Here is a 17,500-nt window from a genome sequence, read left to right as displayed (position 1 = left end):
TAGTGAATAGCTCATAGAAAAAACCCACATAGACTTTAGCACCCAGAAGCAGCACACCACATTCCAGCTCAATCTGACTTACAGTTCCTGGAAAAAAAAAGGTTAAGCCAACCTTAATTCTGCCCTTTTGTTTGACCATGCCTGAATCTTTGTATCTGAGCTCAGAATTTTGTTCTGTGTATGCATTTCAAGTTTTATGCAAATCCAGACAAGCAATCGTGAGTTACTTCTGTTTGAGAAAATTAGACATCACCTAAGGATTAATTTATGGGAGCCCTATTGTTAACCACATCAACCTGTTAATGGATAATCATTGGAGGTGCACACACTGCTAAGTGAGAACAGTTTTACATATCATGCAAATGAACCAAAAAGCCATCATGGTTGGACAAAATGAGCTAGGAACATTGTAACATACCATTACAATGCAACACTGCCAGGAACTAAAAAATACATTTCTTATTCATAGCTTATACATAGTTTTCCTACAGGATTCACTACACAACATGCTTTAAAAGTGGATGAATGAATAATATTCTTGTCCTGCAATATTGTTTCTATATTATTTTGTTTTCAGATGTTTTGAACATATTCATTATATTCAAATTGTGTAAGTCAAAAATGAAATTCTTCTCATGCATTCCATTTTTAATGCTATCTTGATCCCTCACCCCTCCAAGGTGGTCTTATAACAAATCTAAACTGAGCTAACACTGTATTAAAACTGAAATGGCCAGTATCAAACCAGTATCAAAACAGGCCGTGTGTGTTTTTGCGGAGTTAAAAACAAAATCACATCTAAACCCCTTCATTCCTTACAAGAGGAAACCCTCATAAAGGAAAGTGTTAAAAAGAAAACTAACAAAGGCTCTTTGGTGAAATCGTGGCCCTCATGTGATTTAGGATGTGAAGCGAGGCAAATAAACCGTAAAGCACTCGGCCAATACCAAGCTCATGATGCATCTTCATCACCCTCAGGTCTACAAATGACAGTTCATGCAAAGCTGAATTCTTATGCACTACTCACATTGTTACTGATTGACACCAATACTATAAACATATGCTTCTTTTAAAACATATTTACATCATATCTATATTCAGATATATTTATATACATTACACTTTTTTATACCATGGTTGGCAATTGCTTATTAAACAATGCCTCCTCTGAAGTTAAACAATTTACACTGATCACTTCATAACTTGTGGTCATCTGGAAATCACCCTACTAATTTCATTCACTTTCCTCAGATTGATAGCATTTTTTATTATGCTAATTTGGCTGGATATCTGTGAGAATTGCTATCGTTATTTATGCTTTCGGTGTTGAGCCACTCCACCTTTCCTCTGTCTGAAGTTGGAAACTTCGCCTTCCTCCTCTCGCTTCCGGCAGCTGATCTCAAACATGTTGACAGAGACGGTGGAACGGATCTCCTTCTGAGCCAGCTGCATGTGGTCGTAGAAAAATTTGAAGAACTTCTCTGACTTCTTCTGCTTGTGCAGCTGATGATAGAAGGAATTCTGCAGGGAGAGAGTAGGCGGTTGGATATGGGATGCATAATAACCAATTCCTTCATGAAATATGATCCCCACAAAGCATCCCTGCTATATATGTGTGTGTATGGGGGGATGCATACTTGTATCTGTGTGTTTCCACCCCACAGCAGCGCAATGCCTAATAGGATACTCTCCTCAAAAACACGGTCATTCTTGGTGCTCACGATGAGATCAATGACTAGCTCTGTTGCTCCCACGCTATCCAAAAGACACTGGATATCCACCATAGATGTGCCAGGCTTATCTGAATCTTGTCCTGGAGAACCAGCTGCATGTAAACATAGACACGAAGCAAGAATTGACGAGTAAATTATTGTAAGCTATGAAATAAACTTTAAACTAGTTATAACAGCAGTTTGATAGACATATGCAAATGTACATAAGGAGAACATATTATACATTGATTCACATAATCAACTGGGCCAGTACATCCTCCACTATGCTGCTTAGTCTCATGTTATAGTTTGTGATAGTTTTTAGTGCTCAATGTCCCTTCTTTTAGTTCCAATAAAAAACAGTATTAAATACATACTCTTTCTAAAGCCAACTAGTTAAACACAAATAAAATAATGCTTTGACCAGATTGAAAATGGATGTTTATTTTTCAGTTCCAGTGCATCCGGAAAGTATTCACAATGCTTCACTTTTTCCACATTTTGTTATGTTACAGCCTTATTCCAAAATGGATTAATTTCATTATTCTACAAACAATACCCCATAATTACAACGTGAAATTTTTGCACATTTATTAAAAATAAAAACGGGGAAAAAAAATCGCATGTAATCGCATATCTATTCACAGCCTTTGCTCTAGACTTTGATGAAGCATCTTTGGCACCAATTATAGTCTTTTTGAGTATGTTGCTATAAGCTTGGCACACCTATTTTTGGCCAGTTTCTCCCATTTCTCTTTGCAGAACCTCTCAAGCTCCATCAGGTTGGATGGGGAGTGTTGGTGCACAGCCATTTTCAGATCTCTCCAGAGATGTTCATTCGGGTTCAAGGCTGGGCTCTGGCTGGGCCACTCAAGGACATTCACGAAGTCGTCCGGTAGCCGCTCCTTTGCTATCCTGGCTGTGTGCTTTGTTAGGGTCATTGTCGTGTTGGGAGATGAACCTTCGGCCCAGTCTGAGGTCCAGAGCGCTCTCCTGCAGGTATTTATTAGGGATGTCTCTGTACATTCATCTCTCCCTTGATCCTGACTAGTCTTTCAGATCCTGCCACTGAAAAACATCCCCACAGCATGATGCTGCCACCACCATGCTTCACTATATTGATGGTGTTGTCCAGGTGATGAAGGGGTGCCTGATTTCCTTTAGACTTGACGCTTGGCATTCAGGCAAAAGAGTTTAAGAATTTTGTTCACATGATTTGAGAGTCCTTCAGGTGCCTTTGGTCAAACTCAAGGTGAGCTGTCATGTGTTTTTACTGAGGAGTGGCTTTTATCTGGTCACTCTTTCATACAGGCCTGATTAGTGGAGTGCTGCAGAGATGGTTGTTCTTCTGGAAGGTTCTCCTCTCTCCACAGAGAAACACTGGAGCTCTTTTAGAGTGACCATCGGGTTCCTGGTCACTTTCCTGACTAAGGCCCGTCTCCCCCAATCGATCAGTTTGGCCGGGCAGCCCACTCTAGGGAGAGTCCTGGTGGTTCCAAACTTCTTCCATTTACGGATAATTGAGGCCATTGTGCTCATTAGGACCTTCAATACTAGTGAAATTTTTCTGTTTCTTTCCCCAGATCTGTGCCTCGATACAATCCTGTCTCAGGGGTTTACAGACAACTCCTTGCACTCCATGGCTTGTGGGACCTTATAAAGACAGGTGTGTGCCTTCCCAAATCATGTTCAATCAACTGAAATTACTTCAATCATGGTATAGAAACATCTCAAGGATGTTCAGTGGAAACAGGATGCACCGGAGCTCAATTTTGAGCATCAAAGGTTGTGAATACTTGTGAATAATAATACATTTTTTTCCAGTTTTTATTTGTATTATATCTGCAAAGAATTTAAACAAACGTTTTCCAGGTTGTCATTATGGCATATTGTTTGTAGAATTTTAAAGAATATAATGAATTTGATCTATTTTGGAATAAAGGATTTAACATAAAAAATATATGGAAAAAGCGAAGCGTGTGAATACTTTCCGGATGCACTGTAAATCTGTACTATTTGAACATAAGAACTAAAGTTGTAAAAGGGCAACTGAAGAATGTTTTCCTACACATCTGAGAAGTTATTCAAACAAGTCCGTGTGATGTACCTAATTTGTGTAGCGCTAAGAATTGTTTGGAAATTGCGCCACACATACACATAAACACATACACCTGTCACTTTGTCACTTGCTATGTGAAATGTAGAGAAAATGCATTAATACAGAGTAAAAGAGAATGAACAAGCTCACCTCAATGAAGATCTTTTTTAATGTAGCATGTGTTCAAGCACATCAAAAAGCTAATTATTGGACAATGTGCCAGTTTTACCTTCTCACACTGCACATTAAATACTGAAAATCTTTATAATGTCATTTTTTATATTCTACAGTATAACTGCAATGTGACTGGTATAGCAGAACTCTTTTATATATGCTTTATTCTTCATTTTGAATGAAGTGTGAAATGATTTCCACATATATGCATGCTCCTGATCATGAAATATCATCAATGCACGCTAATCAATCTGCCAAGTAACATTAAGCAGATCAGCTACGAGTTTTTTGTGTGTAAAACACACAGGGGGACATGCATTTTGACATGCAGACTACAGTTACAGTATCAATGCAATTCTGCAGCAATCAATTATTTTAGTAAACGAGTATTCTACTAATTATTCCATCCATTATTCGAGTAACCGGATAAGAAGTACTTTTGCATTATTAAAGAGCAATACTAAAAACACAAGTAAAAAAAAACAGTTCTTTATGTTTTAGTTTGAAATGATCCCAAACTTTCTGTAGTTTTCTTTAGCATGAATCTTCTCCTTGCCCCCCATACTGTTTTTGCCCCATTGCTCCTTTTTTTTCATTCTGCAGCGTCTGCACTGTTTACCTGTCCAGAGCGCTGCAAATTTTGCGGGTGGTGCGTCAATAAAAATGGTCCGTGGGGAAACAGAATGCTCCGTGTGTAGTTAAATGGGCAAAAAAAAGTTCTTGTACAATTTTAAGATGTTCAGAATCAATTGCGTGCACAGAAATGGTTTGTATTGGAATCTTAAATCATTACACACCCCTGGTAACAAAAGACACTATTACAGACTTCTAATGACTTCTAAGTGCCTTTTGCAGAAAAAACTCAATCATCCTCAGTAACTATTAATAGTGTGTCTTAGTTTATATCTATATATGGAAGCATAATAGCAATAGCAGGGTGATTTTCCAATGTCAGGAGAATGTGTGCATTCGAGGAGATCCCATACCTCCAGGGGATGATCCTCCACCACTGCCATACTCCAGAGCCTTTGAGTGAAGCCGCTGGTTGCCGAAGTAGTGCGTCAGCAGAGTCTTTCTCAATGCGGTGCCCTGTATGGAAGACATTTTGTCATATAATGTAGTAAATAACCACAAATCCTCACAAAACTCTACTGCTAATCATTCTGAATCATGACTTTCTGATTCGCCATTTGAATAGCTTCATACAGTCAGTGATCAGTGATCAACAGGTCACGATTTCAGATCTCAGCTTCTACTGAACCCTTGAGCAATGGTCTTACAGTTATATGATTAGATTGGTTTCTGCCTCACTGCTTTCTCATGTCTACCGAACGAATAAATGTAAATAAATGCAGAAATTGATTTTCTCCACAGAACACATGGCACTAGTGTGTGGTGTGAAAAAGTATTATTAGCTATCCGAGAGGCAAGTCTGTTCCAGAATCGTACCCACAGCCTGAGCATATTCTCTAAGCTAGCTGGCTTTAAGTTGTACTGTGAGGCCAAACTGTTAGCGCATGCTGTGCATTCTGCTGAGCCTGAATTAAAACAGATGATTAACAATGCAACCATAACAGAGAGAGACAACACATTTGTTACAGATTACATAAAATATATGATACAAAAAAAACATATTTAATATGCTACATTAAATTGCTAGTTTATAAGCAACAGCCGAAATAATCAAACCCAAATTATACATTCTAACTAACAATACACCACGTGACTGAATTGTGTGGTACGATTCATGCAGGTTTCTGAAATGTATCAAAGCGTCTGAACAGCTTCTGACCACCGAGCTGAAAAAGTGCATACATCCTTGATTCAGATGATAATATATAGACTGACACAGAGGTTCAAACAGCACTAACAAAAAAATCCAGACAGCCGCAGAAACAAACAAACAAACAAAAAAACCTGCCACAAAAACTCTGGCATAGAGGTTATCAACTGACAGGCAAAGCAAATTATTTCAGAGAAACAAACAAACCACTAAAAGAAATACTAAAATATACATCCGAAACACATACTGGAAAAAAAAATCATTATGCCACAGTCCAGTAACCCTATTTCTTTTTCTTTTTTTTTTACATCTGATCCAGGTGCCAGGTTCTTCTCTTTTGGACAATCACATGCATTTATTTAAATTATTTACTTAAAATTAATGACTTTTTATTTTCATCCTATCTGTTCTGATTAGTTAAGCGGTACACCTTGTGCAAAAATACCAGAATGTTTAAAATGACAATTATGCATTCTACACAGATCACTCATTTCCCAGTTGTGTCTGTCAAAGGTGATACCATGAAGTGCCCCTGTATATAAAAAAAAATCTCAACACTTCAAACTAATGTGTAATTTATAGCTATGACGATCAATGGTCCCCTGGTGGTTTAGTGGTTAGGATGCGGCGCTCTCACCGCTGTGGCCCGGGTTCGATCCCCAGTCAGGGAACCAACCCAGCTACTCTTAGTGCCGGTCCCAAGCCGGGATAAATGGGAAGGGTTGCGTTAGGAAGGGCATCCAGCATAAAAACATGTGCAAATCAAGCATGCGGATGATCCGCTGTGGCGACCCCTAATGGGAGAAGCTGAAAGTTTACAGCTAGGACAATCAATATCGACATTTTAAGCAAATGTGTTGGCATTCAGTCATATTGTATGCTTATATTAATAAAAATAAGTTAAGCATTTCCAGATCTTTGAAAGCAAACAGGTTTGCTGTAACTAAACCCAGACAAATTTTTGCTCCTGCCCTAAGAATATGTTTGTTGTGAAAGCAGCTACATTTGTTTCAGTTGTGTGGCAAAGGTCTAGTGAGATAGTGGTTTTTTTTGCTTGTTTTTTTGTTTTAATTGGGCCTATTGGTTCACAAGACTGTGGTCAAGCTAACATGACTGCTACATGTAGAAATGTGTCTCTGGTAGAATTTTTCTTGTCATGTTAGTCCTTATTGATGCTTCAGATAATTAGGCATATCTATAATTCTCCCATCAAGGATAAAAAAGTGTACGTAAATGAGTGCAGTACAAACCATGTTTTAGCATTGAGTACTTACTGCTTAATATACACATATATACATACATACATACATACATACATATATACATATATATATACACACACACACACACATACATACACATATATTATATATATATATATATATATATATATATATATATATATATATATATATATATATATATATATATATAAACAACTGAAGTATTATTTTCTGCCCTTAATTAGAACTGTGTGACTGTCTGTCTCATCCATCCTCTCATATGCACATGATAAAAAAAAGCTTATTCATGTACAAGAGCATTTTATATAACTATTATAAACTGTCATAACTGTACCAATTATGCCCTCAGTACAAGAAAAGCTTTGGGCAGACAGAATGATGAGAGGCCACACAGAAAAGCGAACATGCGACGGATGCCTGCCACTTATTTCTGCTTCCCTGAGGGAGAGGTGACAAAACGTGCCAATGAAAAAGATCGAGAATGAGACAGGTGGGGGAGGTGAAGCGGCAAAGAGAGAGTGGGAGGGAAAAAGAGAGAGAGAGAGAGAGAGAGAGAGAGAGAGAGAGAGAGAGAGAGAGAGTTACATAACACCTGGTGGTGACTTGCTGGGAGACCATGAGGAAAGCAAGCAGAAAAACCAGGAAGGTTATTGATTCACCCCCTCTCCTTTACATCCTCAAATCTCTCTCTTGCTCACAGTTTTCTTTTCTCTGTGGTTTGTGATGACCGCTTTAGACCTTTTCCAATCTATTAATGGCATTGGCAGTTGCGTAATTGCAGGTAGAGCAATGAGGGTCTGGTGGGTGGTGTTTCACAGGCGAGGCAGAAGAAATTTTTTTTTCAGGAGACAGTCAACATGTTGTGATGCAGACCAGTGGGTTGGAACTAGTGTGAAAAGTTAAAGGAGTGCCCTGTGTGAAGACACCATGGAAATTAAAACAGCAGAACTAGATGCAGCAAAATCCTGTGGAGTTTCAAAGCAGCATGTCTGGGTTTTTTTTCCTAGATCTCTTTCCAACAAGCGCATGCCACTGATGTTCCCTCAGTCTCTCTGAGTAAACACCGAGTCTCATCAGCAGTCTGAACAGACACGCGTCTGCTTCCACTGTCTGGAAGAGCCCAGACATGCACACGTGCACATGCACGTATAGGCACGCACACACAAACATACATAGAAATATATACCGCACTTATCCAAATACCCTTTCACGGTTTGTTTAGATTGACTGTCAATTTGGCGCTGCTTTACCATTTCACAAACAAAAGCAACTAATAGGGGAAGTTTGGCAAAGTAAACCTCCAGATGCTGCAGTCTTTCTTGTGCTCCTACAGAAAGCTTTAGATGGAGATAGAAGGGGGGGAAGAAAAACGAAGATAAAGGTAGCCTGACTCATCTGTCTGGTGCTGCATGGAGGGGGAAAAAAAAAAGCTCCACTCAGGTAAAGTGAGGACAGATGGGGGAGAGAGAGAGAGAGAGAGATAGCCAATAGACTGAGAGAGGCTTGGGTGTTAAGATGTGCGTGGGCACGCCACACTGCGGCTAGCCTGGCTGAGCTTCAGACAACACGGCCCAATCCTACACACCCCTCTATCTGTAAACACCTGAGAGATGAATATATAGAGAGAAGCACGTATGGAGGTGCTGAACTGGTTGAGCTCATTCTGGGGTCAGCAATGATCCCTATGGCAAAGCATGGTGTCACACAGAATTATAAATTACAGCCCTTCCGACCCCAAAGCCTACACCTTTTACACCTAATAAAGTACGGCGACAGATATAAAGACGGAACACAGTCAACCTTCCTCACTTACTTCCATTATTAACAGCTGAAACATTTAGAATGTCGGAGAAGGTACTGATATCATTTTTCAAATTAGTCATCCCAACCATCCACTTTTAACTTTCTTATACTTTTAATCAACTTGTGTGATCTAATACCAAATCTTCCAATAACCTACTATTAGATTGTTTAAGTGTAAAAGCTAGAGAAAGCATAATCAGTGCAGACACTGCCTCCCATCAAACACATGGACAATAGGCAACTGTGTCTGTGAGTTCATGTATGTAGAAGAGAGCAAAGAGCACTTTCCTTGGTTTGGGGGTGGTGGGTGGTGGAAAGAATGGAAAACCGAATAAAATTTAATGTCTGAAATATATGTTCTATAAATTTTGACATTGTTAAATTTTTATACATATTGCTTGTAAAAATGCAGGCTAGCATAAAATAGCTTTGTCTTTCACATAAGATAGCTTTGACTTTCGCAATCTTGTCTTTGCCTGTATTTGTCTACTGCATAAGTTCTAGTGTATGATTACAACATTTTTATATTTATATATATATATATATATATATATATATATATATATATATATATATATATATATATATATATATATATATATATATAGGTTGAAATAAACTGCCTCTAAATATATATTAACAGATTCTATAGTTAGACAAAAATCCCAATTTTGGCCAAAATAAGCAGATGTTTCCGCATTCAGAATTCAGTCAAGCCGACATCTGATGTGTTTTCCCAAACCAACAAACGTGCAGAACATAGTTCTAAAAACTATTCCAGAAACAAACAATTCTCAGATCACACTATCTGGCAACACATACCAACATAAGCCTATCCTACTTTCCTCATACTACTAACCTGACTTGTTTATGCAAATTCATCTTGTAAAACATCAGCAGATTAGATTATCATCACCCACAGAGGTCACTTGGGTGTTTGATCCGTCACTTCTCATCTCAAGTTCTGCCTCTCAACCCTATTGCAACTGGGTTAAAACTTTAACAAAAATGGACTAGGCCCACTTATATGAAGGCAATTACCAAACCCGGTCCGCACCATGTTCCCTTTAAGCCTCTAACTCGATCCACAATTCCTCATAATACAAGAAAAACCTGCAGCAAGACTCTTCTCAGTACAGGCACTCAGGTGGTGGAATTAACTTCCCCTGGCTGTCTGAACAGCTGAGTCACTGTCTGTCATCAAATGAAGACTGAAGACCCACCTGTTCACTAATCATTTAAATAAAAAAAATAAAATAGGAATGCCTCCCCTAACACGGTTTTAACTTAACAGCATTTTGAGATCCTTACCTATTTGTACTAGCATAAGCATATATGTTTTTTGGTGTAAACTACAAAGCACATCGATGCGTCACTCCAGACAAAACTATATGCTGTAAACATAAACATTACAGCACATTAACATCCGGTGGCTTTTCCCAGACTGCCACACATTTAAAAAATATAATCGGTATTAAAACCGTTTTTATTATTAATATATATTAAAGAAATCGTGTAAATAAATCAGTGTGCCTTCTCCGAAGAGACTCTGAACAGATGTCAGCTGTGCGTCAGTGCTAAACACGTGAGTACCCGAGTACCTCATGCAATGGCCAATTAGCTGGCACGTTGCTTAACAACATCCTTCCATGCTGCTGAGATCTGCTCTGGCACCACCAACAACCCACAGCAAATCTAAGTTGTTGTTCTACAGCAGGAGCTTTTACAAAGCTTTCAAAAACAGAATTATAAAAAAATAAATAAAAGTAGATCAATAATTGCAGGTAGAAAAACCTCAATCTTTGGATGTGTACTGCTGCATTTAGTACGTCCAAAACATTTTAGCAGAACATGATATATGGAATTAATAGAGTTAGGTGGTGTTGAGTAAATATCAGACCAACATTTTCACACATCCTCCTGATGCTGATGAGGATACTGGAAAGTGGTGAATGTGGCATGTTAGGCTTTTGCTGTGCTGAGACAGATTTAGGAAGGAAAATCAATACATTTCAAAAACCCCATAGGCCTGTCTAGGCATGAAGGTGACAGCAGAGCATCTTATATAACACAAACAGGCGAACGAAATGAAAAAGGACATGTGCAACAAAGCGAAAAATAAACAAAATAAAAATAAGAAAAAGTTGGTCGTCTGTCGAGGAAAAAACAGGCTTAGCAATAAAATCACCGCTTTCCACGTCTCTTTTTCTTTCTCTCACCCTAAAGCTAAGATTTGAGGAGGCTCATGTCTTTATTTGCACTCCTAGAACTATCCACCCTATCCAGTGGCCTGACTGTTCCCCTATAGTCCAGGCCAGCGATGCCTCACCCAATACGATGATAGCGTTTTGTGTTTTGTTTTGTTTAAATGGTTGCCCTTATAAACAGTGCCAGCAGCAGCAAACAAATTAGCCGTGCATGTGAGAGCAATCTGCAGTCCTGTTGATTTTTTTAAACTTGCCCAAGACAAACAACAGCTGTGCGTAAACAACCTCTCTGACCCAGGTCTATTTTGGAAGGCACACATGTGACTGGATAACATGGTTAAGAAGCTCAGAGGGAGACCCATTACAGTGAAATGAGCCAAATTTCATCCATGCACACCACCAACATGCAGCGGAGATACAACTAAATTTACACAAATCATAATTATAATAGTGAATGAGAACGAAATCAGATCAGTACGATTAGATGTAAAGTTTCTTTAATGGCTACTGCATTAAAGCAGAATCGCTAAATAAACTGCCATCATATGACTCGCATGACCTTCCATTCCTGCATAAAATCCAAGATAATCATAAATCTAAGTGTCCTTGAATTCCAACCGACCAAAGCAAACAGGAGTGAAGGGTAGCGAATTTTTTCTGGGAAGTTCCAGTTTGTCCTCATGCTGAAGCAGGAAAGTAGGAAAGCTCCTGACTAATAATGTCGCATGAATATTGCAGACCAAGTACCAAGTTCAGCGTGTCGGTACACGCTGCTCCAAGACTCAGGGACATCAACATTTCCTTTTTTTGTATGTTTTTCTTTATTAGCCATTATCCAGAATGCATCAATTATGCACTTGTTCTTTAAAATATTTGCAAAAGCTCATAAAGAGGTGTTGCTGGCATTATTTTCAAACTAATGCGCTAAAGGTGGAAAATGTAATGCTAACTAATCTACTTAGCATAAAAATTAATGCTTAAAGACATTAACCCAACAATCATGGCACCCAAAAAGAAAGAAAAAAAGATTAGAGCAAAAATCATTCCAGAAGTGAAACACCTTCAGCTAGATACTTATAATAAGTTGAGAATAACTCTGAGGAAGAAGACAGAAGAATTAGGAAGACTCTCATTCTTTCACACACCTCTCTCTTACACACACACACACTTGGCAAGAGGCTCTCTGCACCACCTTAATTGCGGTATTTATCGCAAGCTAAGGGAAATATTTTTCATCTTCAGCATAAAGAGTAAAGTCACCTGCTGAAGCGATGCCAGTTAGTATTAGTCACTGAATTCACTCATTTCCATACCAAGATGAAACCATAATGACCTACATGGGACCAAAGGGCAAATCAGGACACAAAGCCATGGAGTGATTTACAAACATTTTTTTATTACCACTTAAGAGTTCTTCAAAGTGGCACTAAAAATTCCTTTCGAGCTGTTTCTTCCTAAATCCTATCCAAAAAACCTCCTGAGAGGTTGGAGGCATTTCAAGTTCCTTGATATTCTTAGGTATGCGCATGTGGGCTTTCTTTGATTCGGAGAACATGCTTTTAATACGGTGTAAATCTATAGACTGAGAATGCCAAGATAATTATTTAGTTCTTAGAGTTTTTTTGAGTCATTATGTTCTTAACCTTTTGGCAGAAGCACTTTGTAGGTTGTGTTCAGCCATAACACAACCTACAAAAGCCCCAACGAGCCACCATTATATTTAATATTGGAGATCAGATTACCTGTTTTTTTTTTGTTGGTTTTTTTTAAACACAACAGACAGGTTTCACACAGTATATTGTGAATTTTATGGCCCTGATTGTGTTTAATGACAATGTGTCAAAGGATTACAAGTCCTATACGAAGCCGAGAAACCCAGTGCTGTCTGGGTGGGTGGGAGGGAGGGATTGTTTCAGTCCATTCCCTTTCAATCAGAGCAACAAGATTATCATGGGCAGAAGAAGCCAGTTAGCACTTCCCTCCAAGTGTGTTTAGATGTCAAGTGAGGTAACACGAGCAGCTGTTGAAAAAGACGTGGTGGCTAGCTTCACATGTCTTGGAGGAAGCATGTGCTCACAGTCACCATCCCTGGTTTGTAAGAAGTCATGTGATAGCAGAGAGCTGGCTAGAGAGCCGTCTTAGGGACAATGGGGTGTGTGTGTGTGTGATTTTATATATATAAAACACACATGCACAAATACATATTCCTTTTATCTCAATACATTTAAAATTCAATAGCATGCAATGAGTGTCAAACTCAATTACAGCAAACATCTGCATTTTTGTGAGCTCTTGGCTGGTTATTAAACAACAGCTATTACATTTAATATATTGCATCTGTTGTCAAATTTGATTAGGCTTTTGAGTCAGTTTGGCATTTTGTTTCATTCTAAAAACACAGCAGTCATTTCTAAACCAACGCTTTTTTACTGTAGAAATAAGGGAGAAATCATACAGGCTTTATTCACCAGCCTTGATCTCCTGCCTCTTGTCTTCTTGCTTCTTTTTTGTGCAGTGCATTTCTGCATTTGGAATCGGTCATTATGTCAAAAGCGATTTAACAGCGGACCCTTTTCAAATACAAACCGCATGAAGCAGAAATGCACCCATCTTCATATTAATCATATGCGATACGAAGCAGATACAAATATATACTGTTTTCTGTTTAACGTGGTTGTAAAAAGTGGTTACTGAGTTACTATAGACTTTATGTCTGGCCAATTTTTCGATCAGCAAGGTGTTTCAGCCTGCAGATCCTCTGGGATGTTTTTTGCACATTTTCTGTAAACTCTAGAAAGCATTTCTAAAATAATGAAACCAGCCTGCATGTTTTTTTTACTAGTTTTTCATGTTTTAAACATCATAAAAGTGAAAGTACTGTCAAAAATATGGCAGTATGATGTGTGTGTGAGTGTTTGCATGTGCTCCTGTATGTTTGCATGTGTGTGAGGGTTTAGCAGTGCGACTATGATAATCTGTTAAGCTGCTTTGCCTGAGTGCAGTGGTGTGCTGGCAATAGAGAAAGTAAAGAAAAAGAGGGTGTGTGGGTGTGTGTGTGTTACACAAGTTATTTTTTTTTGTCAAAACAGAGACTTCTATTTACACACATGACACAAACCACATGGTAACGTGACACAGTTCACTCGTGGGGCATGACTGGCTCGAAAGACCAGTGTGACACACATGCACACTCATCTACTACATCACCTACACACACAAACATGTTTTTTGTTTTGTAATAAGTACCAATGTTAGGAAGCACCTGCAAGCTGAAGAAGAAAACACAACAGCAGTTAGACCTTTGGGAAGCTGACGGAAACTGGATGTGTGACAGGTTTTCACAGGTACATGATAAAATTCTCCACCTCTCTGTAACCCTGAATGGATACAGCCATTTAGATAAACTAATGTTTAATCTACACGAGTGTTAGATGTCACATTAAGCGTTGCTGTAAGGCCAGCAGTGTGAGCACCTGCAGGGTTTTTGTTTGTTTGTTTGTTTGTTGTTTTACCATAAAGGCCTGAAGCTGGTGCTTTAACATATCCAAATCGAATTAAACAAAAATTTTGTGTGACCACCCTTTGTCTGTGAGGGGAAAAAAAACATCAATTTGTGGTACACTTGCACGGTTATTGAAGATACTCGGCAGGTAGATTGTTCCAAACATATTGGAGAACTAATCACAGATCTTCTGTGGATGTAGGCTGCCACAAATCCTTTGTGTCTCTTCATGTATTCCAAGACAGACTTGATGATGTTCAGATCAGCTTTACAGCATTTGCCTAAAACTTTTACACAGTACTTTATATACCAGTGGTGGGCTGTCAGGCCCAGCAAGGCCTTCACTGTTGGCCTAAACACTATCAGAAGCACTGACCTACATTTACAACTTAAATTCTAATATTCGTTTCATGAAATTGTATTAATTTATTCCCAATAGTTTATTCTCTTGGCTGCACAGCTTCCAGTACGTGTATGTGGATGTCAGATTGTTTTGTGCTGCCATGTCAATCTAATCTGCCCAGGGCCTTCAGAATCAGTAGTGCTGGCTGATGTACCTTAAACTATATTAGCAATGGGTCTGTTTCTTTAACCAATCAGATTTCAAATTAGCTTCACAGCACCAGCTAGCTAGCCCAGAATAACATCAGCATTTTTCCATCCTCTGGTTGGTTAGAGCTAAACTTTTACAGCCATGTTCAACTAGCAAAACACATCTGTAGCACTCTGCACACATTAATACATCTGAGTTAAGACTTTATGCCCACAATGGCTGACAGAGAAAAATAAATTGATTTAGTCTTGGACATGCATAAAAATACATACAAGAAAAGATAATTATGCAAATTATGAGTATGCATTATGAGTATGCATCTCTGGTGAGTAGGTTGTATTTTATTTACATTTATGTTTTTGTCATGTTATTAGAAAAATATTAATTCTGAACTGCTCCAGATGATTTAGGTGACACCGTTGCGGTTGTAGTGTAGAGGTTTGGAGCTTGCTTTGTATAAAATAGTATTCATTCTTCATATGCAAAATGCCTCTCTCTCTCTCTCTCTCTCTCTCTCTGTAATGCCACGCCTTGTTATATAGCGTTTTTGTATTGTGTTGATGGTTTCTATAATTGTGAAGTGATAGTGGTGGTATTAAGAGGTGGATTAAGTCCTCACGTACCAAATGCACAGCCTGCCACTGGTATACACACAGTACAGTGCAAATGTTTTAGGGAAATGCTGTGTAGTGAGAATGCTTTCAAAAAATTGTGTTATTAATTTTATTATCAATTAAAAGTAAATAAACAAAAAAGAAATCCAAATCAGATCAATATTTGGTGTGAATACTCCAAATAGTATGTATGATTAATCAATTATACCAAACTGGTGCTAATGATCAATTTCATATGATTAGGTGAAACAGAAACAGCTGTGTAGGAGGCTTGAAACTGAGTGAGGAACAGCCAAACTCTGCTACTAACGTAAAGTTGTGGAAGACAGTTTCATGTCAGAGGTCGTACACCATGGCAAGACTGAGCACAGCAGAAATACAGGCAGATACTTATCCATCATGCAATATCATCAGAGAGACATAGCCATCAGAGCTATGCAGTACCATCAGAGAGACAGCATCAGCATAGAAAAAAGTGTGAGACCTGGGAGTAATAGTTTTGCTGCCACAAAAACCTGATTTCAACATCATCGAGTCCGTCCGAGATTACATGAAGAGGCAGAAAGATTTAAGTCAGCCTACAGGAGCTCTGTGGTAAGTTCTCCAAGATGTCTGTAACAACCTATCTGCAGTGAACTTCATGCAGGTGTGGCACAAACACTGAAGAATTTATGCTGTTTTGCGGACAAAGGGTGGTCATACCAAATATCGAATTCATTTGTATTTCTCTATTGTTCATTTATTTCCTATTCGCACACACACAGACACACATAACAAAGACAAAAGTGCTTTTCCAGCCATATGTGGTTCTTCCCCAAACTGTTACCACCAGGTTGTAGGCACAGAATTGTATAGGGTGTCTTTAGATGTAGTAGCATTACATTTTCCCGTAGCTTGAACTAGGAGACCCAAACCTGTTCTCGCATTGCAATGCTTTTGTGCTGAAAGTGTGCTCGATGGAGATACGGTTTACATGGTTGAAACGGAAGATTTTGAGTGACCTGATTTAGAGCTCTAAACTCAACTCGATTTAACACCTTAGAGATGAATTGGAACTCTGGCTGCACCCCAGGCCTCCTCACCCTACATTAATACAGGACTTCACGAATGTCCTTATGGCTACATGTGCAAAAATCTCCACATCTACATTCCAACATCTGGATGTTTCATCCCATAAGCTTTGAGCTTAATATAACAGAACATGATGACTAACGGTAGTAACTATGAATCTTATGGTGTCCACAAAATGTTGTGTGTCCATATAGTAAATATTTCAATATCCCTTTCCAATCAAACACATCTGCAGACACACACACCCAAGTATACCTATGAAAGTGACACAAGTCAGTAATGATCTATTAAATCTGAAAGCAGCCATACATATTATTTATCAAATCAGCTTCCAATCATTTACCGTGTCAAAGGTTATAACAAATGCCTTCACACCAAGTATTGAGAACTTCTCTGCACTCAGATCAACCCCCATAACACACACACACACACACACACACACACACACACACACACCACTTAATGGATGGACTTTAGACCCATTTATTTGAATTCAATCTAATCGATCATGCATAACATTATGGCATCATAACATTATGACCGGTGAAGTGAATAACACTTATTGTCTCTTCGTCATGGCAACATCAACTTGAAGTGTTAGAAGCAGGAAAAAATGGAAAGTGTAAGGATTTGAGTGAGTTTGACGAGGGCCAAATTGTGATGGCAAGACGACTGGGTCAGAGCTTCTCCAACACTACAGCTCTTGTGGGGTCTCGGTTTGCAGTGGTCGGTATCTATC

The 17,500-nt window shown here is 38.7% G+C and overlaps 1 protein-coding gene across 2 annotated transcripts in view; it reads right to left on the bottom strand.

The window, feature by feature from the left end:
* The window catches only part of itpr2 (inositol 1,4,5-trisphosphate receptor, type 2), a 91,105-nt gene that overhangs the window by 30,750 nt on the left and 42,855 nt on the right, over window positions 1-17,500 (bottom strand). For both annotated transcript variants that reach the window (XM_046865316.1, XM_046865317.1), the window contains 3 exons: window positions 4,971-5,073; window positions 1,638-1,825; window positions 1,341-1,521 (listed from right to left, as the gene is read on the bottom strand). In XM_046865316.1, coding sequence (XP_046721272.1) covers window positions 1,341-1,521; window positions 1,638-1,825; window positions 4,971-5,073 — 472 coding nt within the window. The remainder of the gene's footprint in view (window positions 1-1,340; window positions 1,522-1,637; window positions 1,826-4,970; window positions 5,074-17,500) is intronic.

This window comes from Silurus meridionalis, chromosome 13 (assembly GCF_014805685.1).
Source record: "Silurus meridionalis isolate SWU-2019-XX chromosome 13, ASM1480568v1, whole genome shotgun sequence".
Taxonomy (NCBI): domain Eukaryota; kingdom Metazoa; phylum Chordata; class Actinopteri; order Siluriformes; family Siluridae; genus Silurus; species Silurus meridionalis.
Note: the sequence above shows the minus strand (reverse complement) of the source record. Positions and strands in the feature narration are given on the sequence as shown.